Here is a 15,053-nt window from a genome sequence, read left to right on the forward strand (position 1 = left end):
GTGCATATGTCTGTGTGAGGCTTTGTTCACAAATATGTATGGGTGCCACAGAGGCCAGAAGATGGTGTCAGATCCCTTGGAGAGGCTTTGGTAACCTGCTTGACATGGGTGCCGGAAGCTCCGGTCTTTACAATCAATCAGCAAATGCTTAGCGGTCCCTCTAGCCTCGCTGCTGGCTTGTAAAATGATCATTTAAAAACTCTTTCCTGAGGAACGAAATGCTTAGGAATCTGGCTTAGTTTAATTTGTGGTTGTGACACTCAATGAGAATACAAGTTTTTAATTATTTATCATGGAAAATCAGAATTATATCTTCTAATCAAAGTCAGTAAGACCAAACTAAAACAAGATATTTTATTTGCCAAGTCTTAGTGGGTAAGGAGAACCAATAGATTCTTTGTTGTTGTTGTTGTTCTGCTATGTTACTTTCTGTAAGGGAGTTCAGGGGTGAGATATACAAAGATCATATGTTATTTTTAGTGAACAAACCAGTATGAGGGTACATATTATGTTTGGGGTGACGAAAACAGTTTTCTGGTCATCGCTTAGTTTTATATAGGTTGAAAAGCATGCCCCATGTTCTTCCTAATTTTGCACTCTTCTGTTCCATCCTCCCCTCAGTACCCCAAGTAGAGCCCGAAACAGAAGAGATGTCTGATAAAAATGTGTTGGGAACGGGTGGATGCATCTGTAGCTCTGACTCTTGGAACCACTCTATTTTAGGGTAAGTCACTCTACCACCGTTCAATCTGGGATGACTTCTTCTTGTTCCCCATATCCAATGGAAAGTTAAGTCTTTTCCAGCCTGGCCCTAGGTGAATCATGCAGGGCTTTAGAATTACTTTGAAAAAATGTATAATTTCATATTATTTGTTTGATTTCAAATCAAACAATATATGACCTATTGCATACAGTAGACAATAGCAAAAGCCAAAGGAAGTAAACCCTAATTCCCCTGGGAAAACACCCAGTGCTGTGACAAGAGGAAGCCAAGGTCTAGAGTCAAAGGAAGAGGGACTTGTCCAGGGTCTCATATGCCCTTTGTCCTCAGATCTGAACTGTGATTTTGGATAGCCCTTGATTCCTGGCTTGACCATCTGTTTCCTGGACACACCCTGCACTTGCATTGAAAGCTGGCTGCACCATAAAGCCCAACTTTCACTACTGCTATAACTGACCAGTTTTTACCAAATGCTGAAGGGGTCTACCTAATTCCAGCATAGCTGAACTACATAGTACACTTTGAAACACAGACAGGGAGATTCGGTACAAATATAAGGCCGTAGTTAAACACAAGCAGAAATACAGACAGAAATGTTAGCTAAACAATATTTGGATGAATTTGTATACATTTGTTCTAGGTTATTAAGGAACCTAATTAAGCTTTGGTGCGTGGGGTTTTTACAGCTGACATTAACAGAAGATTAAATCCTTGTTCACACAGCATCACCACCACCCTGGAAAGAAGGACTCAAGCAGCTGTGTGGTCAATGCTTAAGTAGTGTCCCGGCAGTAAGGAAATTAGGCGTATTCACTCTAAATCACAGTATGGCTCAAACCACTGTGAGCAACTCCTCTCATTCCCATCGGTTCCCTAACCGCCCAATGAGGTGGTTAGCAAAGAAACGGAAGAGCTCCACGTAAAGCCACGCTTACTCCACTCTTTCCCGAGTGCTTCCAGCCCCAGCTTTCCTCAGGCTGCTCCGCTGCTCCCCTATTCTCCGTCCTCTTGTTTCCTACAATCCTTTGAGATACAGAAGTGTCTGTCTTCTGATCACCATCTTTTCTCCCATCTCTGCTCAGACACTGCAACCTGATTGGTTCTCAACAGACATTTGCTGGGTAAAGAGAGAGCCCAGTAGAAACCAAGGCCAGCTAGCACTGCATTAGACAGAGTAAGAGGTGTGCTCCCCCTGTCTGGATGGTGCTCACACACCTCTAATGTCCACTCAATTTCAGGTCTAATCCATCCCTGGGCTTCCTCCATCTCTCTGCTAATTAGCTTCCTGTGATAGTTTCCATTATGCCCTTATGACCTCTTACTCTTTAATATTGGCTTTTGGGGGGATATGACTTCACCCTTTATATTGCCACAACAGTGGGTTTGCCCCCAATGGACCTTTCTTATAAGAGTTTCTCTTCCTTTCTAAATAAAATTCCAAATTCCTATCTTCAAACATCTGGAGAAAATCCCCATGTTGATGTGGTTTCTACCTGAAATTTGACACTAGTCCCATGACCACCAAGAATGGAGTCTTCTCACCTTTCCCCACTGGGGACAAGGCAGAGACTTTTCTTGGCGATGCCTGATAAAAATGTGTTGGGAACGGATGAATGCGTCCGTAGCCCTGACTCTTGGAACCACTCTATTTCAGGCTAAGTCACTATACTGCCATTCAAAATCTAGGACTTAGAGTCTTCGGATTTTCTCCTCTCCTGACAAGTTTGCTAATTATCACACGGGATCTCTTCCTTCCCCAGTCACTGCTCTGATTCTGGCTCTCATGACCCAATGCTTGATACCAACTCTCCTGGTATCGGCGTCTCTGTATCTCAGTCCTCTGTATCCGACTTTTATCACCACACTCGCCTCCCACACAGCTCCCTTGTTAAGGTCCCAAGATGCCTCAGACCTTTCTCTCAAGCCCTCCAGAGCCTCCCTGCAGCAGATCCTTTCCCCTGTGAGCTTCATGTGTCTCATTTTCTCACCTAATCAGCCTCCTCTGCCCGCCTCTTTTTTTTTCTATTGATAAACTGCATTTCTCATGGTAATTTTAGGTTCACAGAAAAGTTATGTGGAAATGACAGAGTTCCCATATTCCCTTTATCCCCTCCCCATGCACAGCCTCGACCATTATCTACATCCCACACACAGTGTTATACTTGTCACGGTGGATGACGATGGCTATATATAAATTCATATGTCATTTCACCCTGACCCCACAATTTGCATTAAGTTCAAGCACAACAGCACGCACCTGCCACCACAGCATCTCACAGATGGTTTTGCTGGTCTGAAATGGCATGTTCCATCTACGCATTCCTCCCTCTCTCCTCTCCAGCTCCTGGCAACCACGGGTCCTTTGGCTATTTCCTTAGTTTTGTGTGTTTTAAAATTTTACATATTAACTATTACTTTTAATTTGGATAGATACATCTTGCATGGTGGACACTTGCCCCCATCTCCCCTTCCTCCTTTTCTCACACTCCCTCTCCTGATTTGGATAGCTTCCATTTTTCTCATCGCCATCTTTGCTTCTTCCACAGGGTACCACTCCCTGCCAAAGTATTCTGTGACTAGTTTCATCTCAGGATGACAATGGTCTTTCCTTCTCTTGGCATTGATATTTAGTTCCAGTTATGTAGCTGCTGGTTATTACTTAACTAGTGGTGATGGTTAAGAATACCATTAATAACAATAATGGCAGCTGACTAGCTGGGCATACTACATGTCAGCTATGGGGTGAGGCCATTCATAAAGCTCAACAATCTTCACAACAACCACAGAAGCTGTGTGGCTATTATGCTGATTGTATGTAAGACAGCTGTGACTTGGAGGTCACTTGCTCAGAGCAATGTGGCTAAGTGGCAGAGCCACGATGTGCCCCCAGTCCACAGTGCAATGAGTATATTCACAGACATACATTCCCATGAATAGCTAAGTTCATCCAAGGCCAGATTTTCCACTTTCTTTGGGATTCTTCATACAGGGCAGTAGGATAGAAGAGCATGAGCCCAGGGTACTTTCTGTTACAGGTTTAGGTTTTCAGTGTTGTACTACAAGGTTGTAAGGGGGACATGCTTTGCATCTGTGCACTGGAGTTACTGGCATGCAAAACCATGCAACAGTTTTCTTCCTGTGAATGCTTGGTCTGCTTTCCTTGAACATTTGATCAAAGGCACGTTAGATGCCACTGTCCTTTGGTCTGAGGCCTGGATGTTAAGACACACATCTCCACCCTGTGTGTCACATGTCAATGCTTAATTTTTCTAATCTGCCCTCCAGGTCACCACCTCAAAGACCTTATATATTACAACAGCTTCCAATGGCACCCTCTCCAGTAACTCAGACCATCAGTAGTAGCCTTTCTGATGCAGATGACCAGGCACAGATGCTTTTTCTAATAAGAATAAAATCTGAAATAAGACTCACCTGGGGCTTGCTAGACTGCTTCCAATAGTCAATATTCAGATTTTATTATTATTATTATTATTATTATTATTATTATTATTATTATTATTTCAGTATTACTAGTGGTTTTAAGCCTTTGCCCATGCATTGCCTTTTACCATTACAAATTCTGCAATGCACAGCCTGGGTGAAAATGCAATTATTTGATTCTTCTCTAATCTCATTTTTTTTTTCTTGAAAATTGTTTATTTTCTCTTTTGCGAATGCAAAATTTAGACTTTTAACAGAAAACTGCTTTTACATCCATAACTATTTTTAACAAATCATTTGATGTACAATATGGCCACATTTGGCCCTTTAGAGGGAAGAGCCACTGTGACTGGAAACCACCATTGCTGATAATGTCTATCAATGTGGACCTTACCTCTCTGCTTCCAGCCGCATCTCCTCCCTCTTTTGCCTCCTGAGTTCTCTGCGACGCTCAAAATCGTCCATCGTGAGGTTTGCAAGTTTAGGGAGCCCAGACAGTATCTGGATCTACGAGGAAAGAGGCGGAGTCAGGATCACCAAGGAGTCATGAGCCCCTGTATTAGCCCTTCCCATTTTTGCCCCTTCATCTTTTCTTGATTTTTAAGAAAAAAATATCATGGAATACTGATAAAGCCGCCAGTGGTCAATTCTCATTCTTAAACTATTAAAGATAAGAAAGAGCCCAGGATTACATTTAGAAGGTAAGAAGTACTCTCGGGAGACAGAAATATTGACAGAGCGACTTCAGAACTACTGGATGGTCTTGTCCTTTGTCAGTTGCTGAACCCCAGACAACACTTGCATAAAAAATGAACAAAGAGAAAAGCAGGAGGGGAATGAACAAGGAAAAGCAAACTGGCAAGGAAGGAAAGATGTGGAGAGCAGGCATCATTTGCAGATTCTGAAAGTGTTAGCGTCGGGATTTGTTTTAAATGTCTGCAGAAATCATAGGAGAAAAAAGTATCTCCAGGAAGCAGCAGTTTAGAAGGCAGCTAAATTGTGATCAAGCCGTCTTCGGAGCTCAAAAATCCCGGCTCTCTCCAGATGTAATCCAACCTTTTTACCCTTTCCTACCTCCTCCGAGACGGTTTTGGTTCTGGGAAGAATTTCCAGCTCTGCAAATGCCGAGCCGTCTTCCCCTGGGTATCTGCAGGATGCAGTCAAATGTTCCAGAATTCCCCCACAGCCCCCAAACCCAAAATGACTCCCAGGAAAGGGGAAGCGGGCTCCTGTCCTCGCTTTGTTTACAGAGCTGTCAGTGGTTAGTTAAACTAGCCTGGAATCTGGCATTTAAGGCCTGCTGGAAGATGGTTTCCTGTGAAGCAGGAGGCCTCCACTTCCTCTGGATTCCTAGGCGCTCGGGCTGCACTCAGATCACAAAAATATTTTCCAGTGCCTTCTATGTAGATGAGATGAGCTACTTGTCCTGCGCAAGAAAATTGGGGTGGGAAAACCCAGGGCCGTCACAGGATGGCAGCTTTGTTTGAAAATGAGTTCAGGGGAAAAAAACACCTGAAATAAATTGGCATAAAAGTTTTTTGCCCCCACCACTTGTATAATTCATAAAAAAAAAAAAATAAAATCTCAGCTAACAAAAACAAAACCATGTGATGTTTGGATTTTTTCTCACTTTCTGCATCCTCTAAGGTATTAAACTGTTTATGGATCTCTAGAAACTTGAATTTGGGTTTTTATTGGAGGTTTTAAAATCTCAATTGTTTTGTTTCACTCTGACGAGAGTGTTCCCAATACCTTCCAGTCATGGAGGAAACATGGTTTTCTTTTCACATTTCACCAACCAGAAAGGTATTTCTCAGACCACATGTGATGGAGCACACAAGTAATCACAGGACTTGGGAGACTGAGGCAAGAAGACTGTAAGTTCAAATCCAGTTTGGCCTAAAGAGTAGGACCCTGTCTTGGAGAGGAAAATAAAAAACCCTCTTCCTACCAAGCCCCCTACAATTTTACACATTTTCTAGTCTGAACTCCCTATAATTATTAGAATAAAAAATCAAAGTGATCGGAGGTCTCTGTGAGGCCCTCTGAAAACATCTCCTGACCAAGCATAGGTATAGGAAGCAGCCAAGGGGACAGTGGACCCAGGACGCTGATGCAGTGAGACAGGGGGACTCTGCTTTCTTCCTCTAATACAGTCTTTGGTTGTATAAAACCACATCTTGAATAACTACAGCAGCAGCAGACCGGCCTGGGAGAAAGAGGCCTGCCTGTAAGCTTTGAAAGGTTTCAGTAGTGGGAGAGCCCCCTCGGAGATGGTTGGTGCTCCTGCCTACCAAATCTCAGCAGGCATCTTGGCAGTCCCAGTGCTATACTTACACCTGTGTCTTGGAAGTGTCAGAGAACAGTGAACAAGGAGCCCTGGGTCCCGAGAAGACCAGAAAGAACCAGTTTGCAGGGACAGCCGGCACAGGTCAACAACCCCACGTGGCTGCTGTGGTGCCCCGCAGTTCTTTCTCCAATTCTGCCCTCCTACGCCCCACCTTGTATTACTTACTTGAATGCCAGTTTTCTTTCCTAACCATAGAAAAACTTAGGATTTGGGTATAGACTGAGTATGTGCCTGTGGGCACAGGGGAGGGGGCGGGGAGAAGGGACCACAGAAGCGTGTTCTTTCATGTAACTCTGTGGACCAATGTCTTTGTGGACTGTGTTCTGTGGATATCTGGTGGAAAAATGAAAACACATCTGTGCACCGTGTGTGTGTGTGTGTGTGTGTGTGTGTGTGTGTGTGTGTGTGTGTGGTGTATAGTAGAGGGGTGCACTTATGAAAATGGATCTTGGCTGGTCTTAATGCAGGACACCCTCACATCACTCTACTCCTGTGTAGGAGAAGCCATGTCTGAGTAGAATTTTAAGTAATTCCCCCTTCTTCGGGCAGCAGCAGCACACATGTCCCCCGATAGTAATGCCTCACTTTCTCTCCTCCCCCAGCTAGTAGAGTGAAGAAATGTCCAGGCAGAGAGAGCTTAGCAACAATGAAGCTCTTGAGTGTCACGAGAGAGAAAGGCAGGCGAAAGGAGGTATCCATGGATGTGGCAGAGATTCCTGACAAACTTTAGGGAGATCTAAATGTGGGACAGCGATTACTGTCATGCTGTTAAAAAAAAACGAAAAACAACCAAACAACCAAAAAAACTATAATGGGACTGCTTTGGTTAACAAGTGAACAGTCTTTGTCAAGACAGATATGTTCTTACCTAGGGCTGTGTTTGTCTTTCCAATACGGTTTCTCACACTGGGTTTTTAAAGGGCTGGTCTGCTCTATGATTAAGGAGTAAGTGGGTGCTGCAGGGTTCAGAAAGCATGGACACACTGTCTTTTCCTTGCCTAAAGATTCTGCGGAGCTCACAGTCCAGGTGAGAGGCAGGATGGGACCCGAGTCCTTTCCTCCACACCTCACCAGCACCTCAGGGTCTCCTGAGCTTCCCCTTCATAAAGGGGTAGGGGGTAGGATTTTTTGTGTATGCCCCACCCCCATAGCTATGGCTGGCCTGGAACTCACAGAGATCCTTCTGCCTCTGCCTGACTTCTCCATCTCCCTCCCTAGATTAGGATCTGAACTCAGGTCCTCTCACCTGTGTGGCAAGCATTATACCAACAGTTTATCTCCTCAGCCCTAAGAAATCTAGTAATCTGTTTTACACTCAAAAGATCATTATTGTTTTCCTCCATGGGCATATGGCCTTACTGTGTTTATTTCCTGAAACTCTTTTAAAAGAGTGAATCTGATTCTGCTTTTTTATAGATTAAGATATGTGGCATGCACAAGCCACCTTGGACATGCGTGTGTGTTCACACATACATGCCTGCACACACGCACAAACTCACTAAAGCAGAAAAAAGATCACGAATAGGTGAGTTTCCAACCTAGCACTCAATTGTTAGGGAATGGGGCCTTTGTAGAGAGTTATGCCCTATCAGTTTCCAAAACATCTGAAATCAAATAATGGACAGGCATAGAGAAAGTCCTCAGGATGTGGGGGCCATTTCCTCAGCTGTCTTAGAATAAAACCTGATGCTTCAGGGCCACTGAAGAGGCCAATGGCAGCCTCCCCAGGGAGCACTTGCTAGATCTATTCTATACGATATAGTGGGCTTTTTTTTTTTTTTTTTTTTTTTTTTGCTCTTTAAACTTTTGATCAATAAATTTTGTTTCTCAGAGCATAGAATAAGTAGAAAAAAAGAGCAGAGTTTTTTTTTTTTTTTTTTTACACTCCCCCCTCTCTCTTTGCTTACACTTTTCTTCTACATTTAGGTTAAATTGTACCACTGAAGCAAGAGGAAACACACACACACACACACAAACACACACACACACACACACACACACACACAGAGAGAGAGAGAGAGAGAGAGAGAGAGAGAGAGAGAGAGAGAGAGAGAGAGACGGACAGACAGACTGCTGTGGGACGGTCTGTATGTCAAATTGCTCTGATTGGTCAATAAATAAAACACTGATTGGCCAGTGGCCAGGCAGGAAGTAGGTGGGACAAGGAGAGGAGAATTCTGGGAAGCGGAAGGCTGAGGTGGAGAGACACTGCAGCCGCCGCCATGACCAGCAGCATGTGAAGACGCCGGTAAGCCACCAGCCATGTGGCAAGGTATAGATTTATGGAAATGATTAATTTAAGATAAAAGAACAGTTAGCAAGAAGCCTGCCACGGCCATACAGTTTGTAAGCAATATAAGTCTCTGTGTTTACTTGGTTGGGTCTGAGCAGCTGTGGGACTGGCGGGTGACAAAGATTTGTCCTGACTGTGGGCAAAGCAGGAAAACTCTAGCTACAACTGGCGCCCAACGTGTTGGCAAGAGTTTCTACCTAAAACCTGAGAAAAGATTCTAAAATGGAGCTAAAAACAGCTTCCTAATTGTCTCTCTCAAATGAGCGGCAGCCTGCCGGTTTGAGCTACTGGCGGGTTCCTAGCATGCAAGCTTGATCTGCAGTATGGCGGGAATGAGGCCTCTGCAAGTGGCACATTAAGCTGCATAGTGGATTTAGCCTTTGCTAGTACAAAACAAAAAAAGAGGTTTTTGGGCTACACGCTGCTTGGGTAAAAGCATAGACCCACGATGGCTCCCATAGCTGGCGGAAAACGTACCACCGCCATGTTGGGAAGCTGAAGTGGGCGGAGCCAGCAGCCACAGCACCGTTTCAGGCTTAAAAGGCTGCAGTTTAAAGCAATAGGCTCAAGGTAATATAAAAAATAAGCCACATAAAGATGGCTACCACAGAGAGAATCTGGATTATGTTCTCTTTGATATTCGTAACTGAAGAAAAACATTTGATTGCAAAAGCTGTTGAGTTATGCCAAAATGTATATTTTAAAGGTACCTTGACTTCAAAATTTGGCTGTAAGGATATGTTGCTTTGGAAAAGAGGCTCTGCTTTTGTTTCCACAGAAAGCCAGAGGCTATGGATTTGTTCCAGATTAAGATACATCAGGTTTGACCAGCCAAGACCACCTGAAAGGTCTCCGATGACACCATGGCCCAGATGATCCAACATCCAGAATTGTTTCAAGGCAACTGGCTCAGACGATATGGTCTCACGGACTACTCCATGATCCTAAAATTTTCTTTGTGTCCCCATAAGATACAGCGCCCCCCTCCAGCAGGAAGTAGTAAGAGAAGCTACGCCCAAATTCCCAAATATACCAAGCTGACTTTGGAGATGTGTAAAAGTTAAAACCTTCCTTTTAAAAAAAAGAAAGGGGAAGTGCTGTGGGATGGTCTGTATGTCAAATTGCTCTGATTGGTCAATAAATGAAACACTGATTGGCCAGTGGCCAGGCAGGAAGTAGGTGGGACAAGGAGAGGAGAATTCTGGGAAGCGGAAGGCTGAGGTGGAGAGACACTGCAGCTGCCGCCATGACCAGCAGCATGTGAAGACGCCGGTAAGCCACCAGCCATGTGGCAAGGTATAGATTTATGGAAATGATTAATTTAAGATAAAAGAACAGTTAGCAAGAAGCCTGCCACGGCCATACAGTTTGTAAGCAATATAAGTCTCTGTGTTTACTTGGTTGGGTCTGAGCAGCTGTGGGACTGGCGGGTGACAAAGATTTGTCCTGACTGTGGGCAAAGCAGGAAAACTCTAGCTACAACAGACAGACACAGAGACAGACAAAGAGAATGTTAAAAGTTCTAGTCTCCAATACCTCAAAATGTGTCCTTATTTGGAATAGAGTCTTTGCAGATGTAGTTAAGGTAAGGAGATTAAGACAGACCCTGTTCTAATACAAGGGTATCCTCATTGAAAAAGAGAGAAGGAGAATTTGGTACAAAGGGAAGCACACACAGAGGAAAGATGACTTGAAGACCCAGAGAGAAAGCACACCGTGAGAAGATGCAAAGTAAGGAGGGACACCAATCCTTCCTTCCTCTTCAGAGAGAATGTGGCCTTGCCTGCCACTTGACTTCCAACCTCAAACCTCCCGCGCTGTGGGGCTTTTGTTACAGCAGCCACAGGAAACAAACGTGTTGTTTCTAACATCTTGCAGGACTATAGTACATGTGCTACAGTTAACACCTGATGCTAGTATATACTCAAGTCCATAGAGAACACGCTCTTCAGTTTTGTGACATGCATGTTATCATATATTTACCGTCACAGCATCATACAGGATAGCTTCCTTGCCACAAAAATCCCCCATGCTCCATCTATCTCCTTCTTCCTCACACCTAACCCTGGTCTATGATCTTTTTATGCCTCTGTAACTTTGGCTTTTCCAGAATGTCATATTCTCAAATACTCACTATTTGGATGACCTCTTCAGACTGGTTTCTTTCACTAACAATAAGACTTCACATTTCTTCTGTGTCTCTTTATTTTTCTGAGACCGAGTCTCATATAGCTCAGACCCTCAGACTTACTGTGTAGCCCAACCCGGCCTGAATGGACCCTTTTGCCTTAACTCCTCAAGTGCTGGGACTACAGGCATGCACCACTGTGTTCAACTTCTTCCAAGTCTTTCCATAACTGGATAGCTCTGTTATGTTAAAAAAAAAAAGGCAATTTATGAGGTAGCCGTTATAACCATCCCCATCATATAGATTGTCAAACTATGTACTCAATCATTGTACTGTTCTTGGGCTAATCTGGTAGCGGTTTCTCATTTCAATGATTAGGAGTGCCTCTGAACAGTTCTGAGATGATGTTTGTCAGAGTCCTCCAGTTTACTTCTTGGACTGTAGAGCTGAGATCAGAACGCTCTTTAAAGCCAGCCCTACCTTCAACCTTACATCCACTTAAATCAGAGAGTTAACAAGTCACAAAGGATCTCTTGTTGGTGCTTTGTGTGGATTATTATGGGATAGTAAGATATTTGACACTACAGTGGTATATCTCAAAGTGTCATATCTTTGATATCTTGAAGTTTCTTCTCTGGTATCACATCTTCTTTATCACGTCTGTCTTCTCTGGCTAACTTGATATGTCCTTGTCCTCAGTGTAACCATCTCTCTACCATTGCAAGGAATTCTGGTCTTGAACACTTATGACCATCATTAAATAAGATCTTTTTAAGCTAGTGTTTAAGACATTTTATTTTTAATTAAAAAGGGTATGAGTGTCTGTCTGTGTGTGGGTATGTGCACTTGAGTGTCAAGTACTGGAAAAGGCCAGAAGAGGGTATTGGATTCCAGACGTTTGCAAGCTTCTAATGTGGGTGCTGGGAACCAAACTTGGGGCTTCTGTCAGAGCAGCAGGCACTCTTAGGTTCTGATCTAACTCTAACACCCAAACCAGCTTTGCATCCAATGGAGCCCCCAAAAGCACTTACATAAACAATATTCAATAAACAATTTACACGCCATTACCATGGTGGACTCAAAACTGGAGCACTAGAACCCAGCAATAATGTGAAGAAGTATTGCCTTCCTGGATGCTATATTTCTTTACATTTCTCTCAGTCCCATATTTCAAGCTTGTCTGACTCTAGTTGCTATGGTTTGGTCAAGTTTGGTCCCTGATATGGTGGCATTAGGAGGTGGTGTCATTTAAGAGGGGGGCCTTAGTAGAAGGTTAGGTGGTCTCTGAGACCCTGAAGTTGGAAAAGAACTAAGGTCATTCTCAAAGGACCCTGGCTGTTCTCTCACCTGAGCAGCTATGAGAGTATGATTGGTGCCTTCCTGCTCCCTGGTTTCCTGTCTTAGCATGGGAAGAGCTCTACCTACAGGTACTCTGGCCATTGTGATGCCATCCACCATGACGTCTTCACAAGAATGACTGGGCGAAAGCCACTTCCTTCTTTATAAACATTCAGCCCCAGGCATTCTGTTATGGCAGAAGAACTTAGACTAATATACAGGTAGATCTTCTACCTGTCAACCTTGGGTCATGCCTATCACTGATTTCTGTTCTCAGAATACAGGGCTTCATGGGAGAAAGCTGGGGGCGTATTTTGTCTGTTCCAATTTGTTTTACTATCAGCATGCCATTGCTGCGACTCAGTAATACTTTCTTCATCAGATAGATATTGGGTGATTTCTGGTTACAAGACATCCCAGGAGGTTCTCCGTCATTGTTCTCCAGAGTATCTTTACTTACTTCACTTATTAACTGTCGCCCTTTAGGAGCCTCTACCAAACAAATCCCGAACTTAGACTTTGGATACTGAAGTGAAAAAAAAAAAACCCCAACTCACTGAGTTTTTCTTCTCTGTAAGTGAGATAATTGGACCAGATGACATTTGAAGACTAAACCTAATCCATAGAATGCTATGGCTTTATTCCTGGTCTACTGTCTAGTAAGGATGAAGAGCTAAGCATTGCATACCCATATTTTCTCTAAGTATAAATGATTTAAACACAAAGTGAATTCTTTTAAAAATCTTATGATTTAGAAATCACTAATTCTTCTTTCAAGCTGACAGTGCCATGGCATCTGAGATTAATATACATATACATATACATATACATATACCTATATCTATATCTATATCTATATCTATATCTATATCTATATCTATATCTATATCTATATCTATATCTATATCTATATCTATATCTATATATAGGATTAGCTTTCAAGTGTGTTTTACAATTTTCTCATACTGTGTTTTTATTTATTCTGTCCCATCCATCTGGAATGAGCTCCCTTTCTCTCTTCACTATCCAGATTCTATCCAGTCATTAATTCCTGACTGAAATTTCATCTCTTCTTCCATGATGCCCAATGAAGACCTTCCTTAAAAGTAACACCCCCCCTCCTTGGATCCATAACTCATTTTGACAATTGAAAATTTCATCATTGCTATAGCTCATCAGTTATTTTCTTTAAGTAGCATTTAGCACTTTATTGATATTTTACTTTTCATGTGTTTTCATCCCTGAGGCCACTTAAGAATAGACATAGTCATATAAAAACAAACCCTTCATGATTGGGCCATAGGAATTGCACCTCGTTTGAGTCAATGTATTTTTATACTAGATTTCATTATTTTGAGTTTAGCAATATAATTCCTATACTAAATTTATCTCTCTGCACTTTATTAACTGTAGCATTTATAAAGTGAATCAAAGACCTTGGTACTAGATTATATATGAATCTCAGAAGCTATGTAAATGCACATTTGCATTAGTTCCACAGTAAATCTGCAATGTTTGCTTTATGACTTTAGAAAATAGACTTGTTGTTCTTTAAAAAAAAATCAATTTATCAACTTGCTTTGCTCCTTTCCAAACCAAATAGTTCTTTGGGGACTTAAAAAATTCAAATAAACAAATGGGTTATAATGAACAATTTGGACTTAACTTTAGCTCAACCTTTACTGTCTTGTTCTAAAAATATGTGCTACTTGAAAAATACAGTCATCACCAGACCACATTTCTCAAGACCTGCAACATGGCTTTAAGAATTGAAACAGTCAGGCCAAGGAGTCTTGCTTTCTCATTTTTGTTTCTTCTCTGTAACCACTGGGCATCAATGTACAAAGCCCTCTAAGAGAAGGTTAACAGGCTATGGCCTGCTCTTCCCTTTCTCACTGCTCAGTCTACTCCAAGCCCCTTTTCTCCATTTGCATTTCTCCATCTGTGAAGCAGGAGACTTGTTGGCCATCACACTATTCATGGTAATATTTCTGAGACCTCTCTTTCACCTTCCGGAAGTTGGCCAATGTGGGACTGTGTAATGGTGCTGTTTGTATCCCCTCCCTTGGAAAGACAACATGGTTAATGGATTTCTATGTTTCTCAGAACTCTGAGATTAAAATTATTTGATCTGCCCACGTATGAAGAGGACATTCATTCCCATTTCAAGAAACGACACTGAGAAATAGGTAACTTTGGCACTAGCTTCTGAACCATAGCACATAAGTAGGAAATCAGGACTGATATTGGGCTAATCCCTGGACCAACCTGAAAGTTGCTTAGAATGAGAGGAGAAGGGAAAACACAGAAAACTATGCTTCTGTCCCTTGTTTAAAAGTTGAGTTGTTTTTCCTTAATATACTCAAGGAGAGTTAGACTGAAAGGGGCAGGTTAACACCAAATAAGACTCAGCGCATGGATACAGATATTTTCTTGGACCCCAGAAAAAAGTCAGTGTCGGAAGGGAGCCTTGAGGCAAAGATAGAGGTTCTCTACTAATGTGATTTAAATTAATATTCGGGTTTGCTAAAAAAGGAGAAAAAGGTCTGAATGTACCCTCTAAATGTATATGTTAATAGCAGAAGCATAAACACAATGATTAGACATAATCCAGATGTCAAGGGAGAGCCGGCACCAATAGAATTAATTATATAAGGATTCTCACTGATTAGGTACTTGCAACTGAGAGAGTGAGATACTACTGAGATGCGAACGCCCATCCCTAGCCAGAGTAGGGTAGAAGTGGGCTGTGGTTTGAATGTGAAATGTCCCCCTAGGCTCA

At 42.6% G+C, this 15,053-nt stretch overlaps 1 protein-coding gene across 10 annotated transcripts in view; it reads right to left on the reverse strand.

The window, feature by feature from the left end:
• The window catches only part of Cald1 (caldesmon 1), a 186,057-nt gene that overhangs the window by 95,308 nt on the left and 75,696 nt on the right, over positions 1-15,053 (reverse strand). For all 10 annotated transcript variants that reach the window (XM_076566538.1, XM_042273048.2, XM_076566529.1 and 7 more), the window contains one exon: positions 4,557-4,669. In XM_076566538.1, the coding sequence (XP_076422653.1) occupies positions 4,557-4,627 (71 nt within the window). In that variant the 5' untranslated portion in view covers positions 4,628-4,669. The remainder of the gene's footprint in view (positions 1-4,556; positions 4,670-15,053) is intronic.

Source organism: Peromyscus maniculatus, chromosome 3, assembly GCF_049852395.1.
Source record: "Peromyscus maniculatus bairdii isolate BWxNUB_F1_BW_parent chromosome 3, HU_Pman_BW_mat_3.1, whole genome shotgun sequence".
Lineage (NCBI taxonomy): Eukaryota > Metazoa > Chordata > Mammalia > Rodentia > Cricetidae > Peromyscus > Peromyscus maniculatus.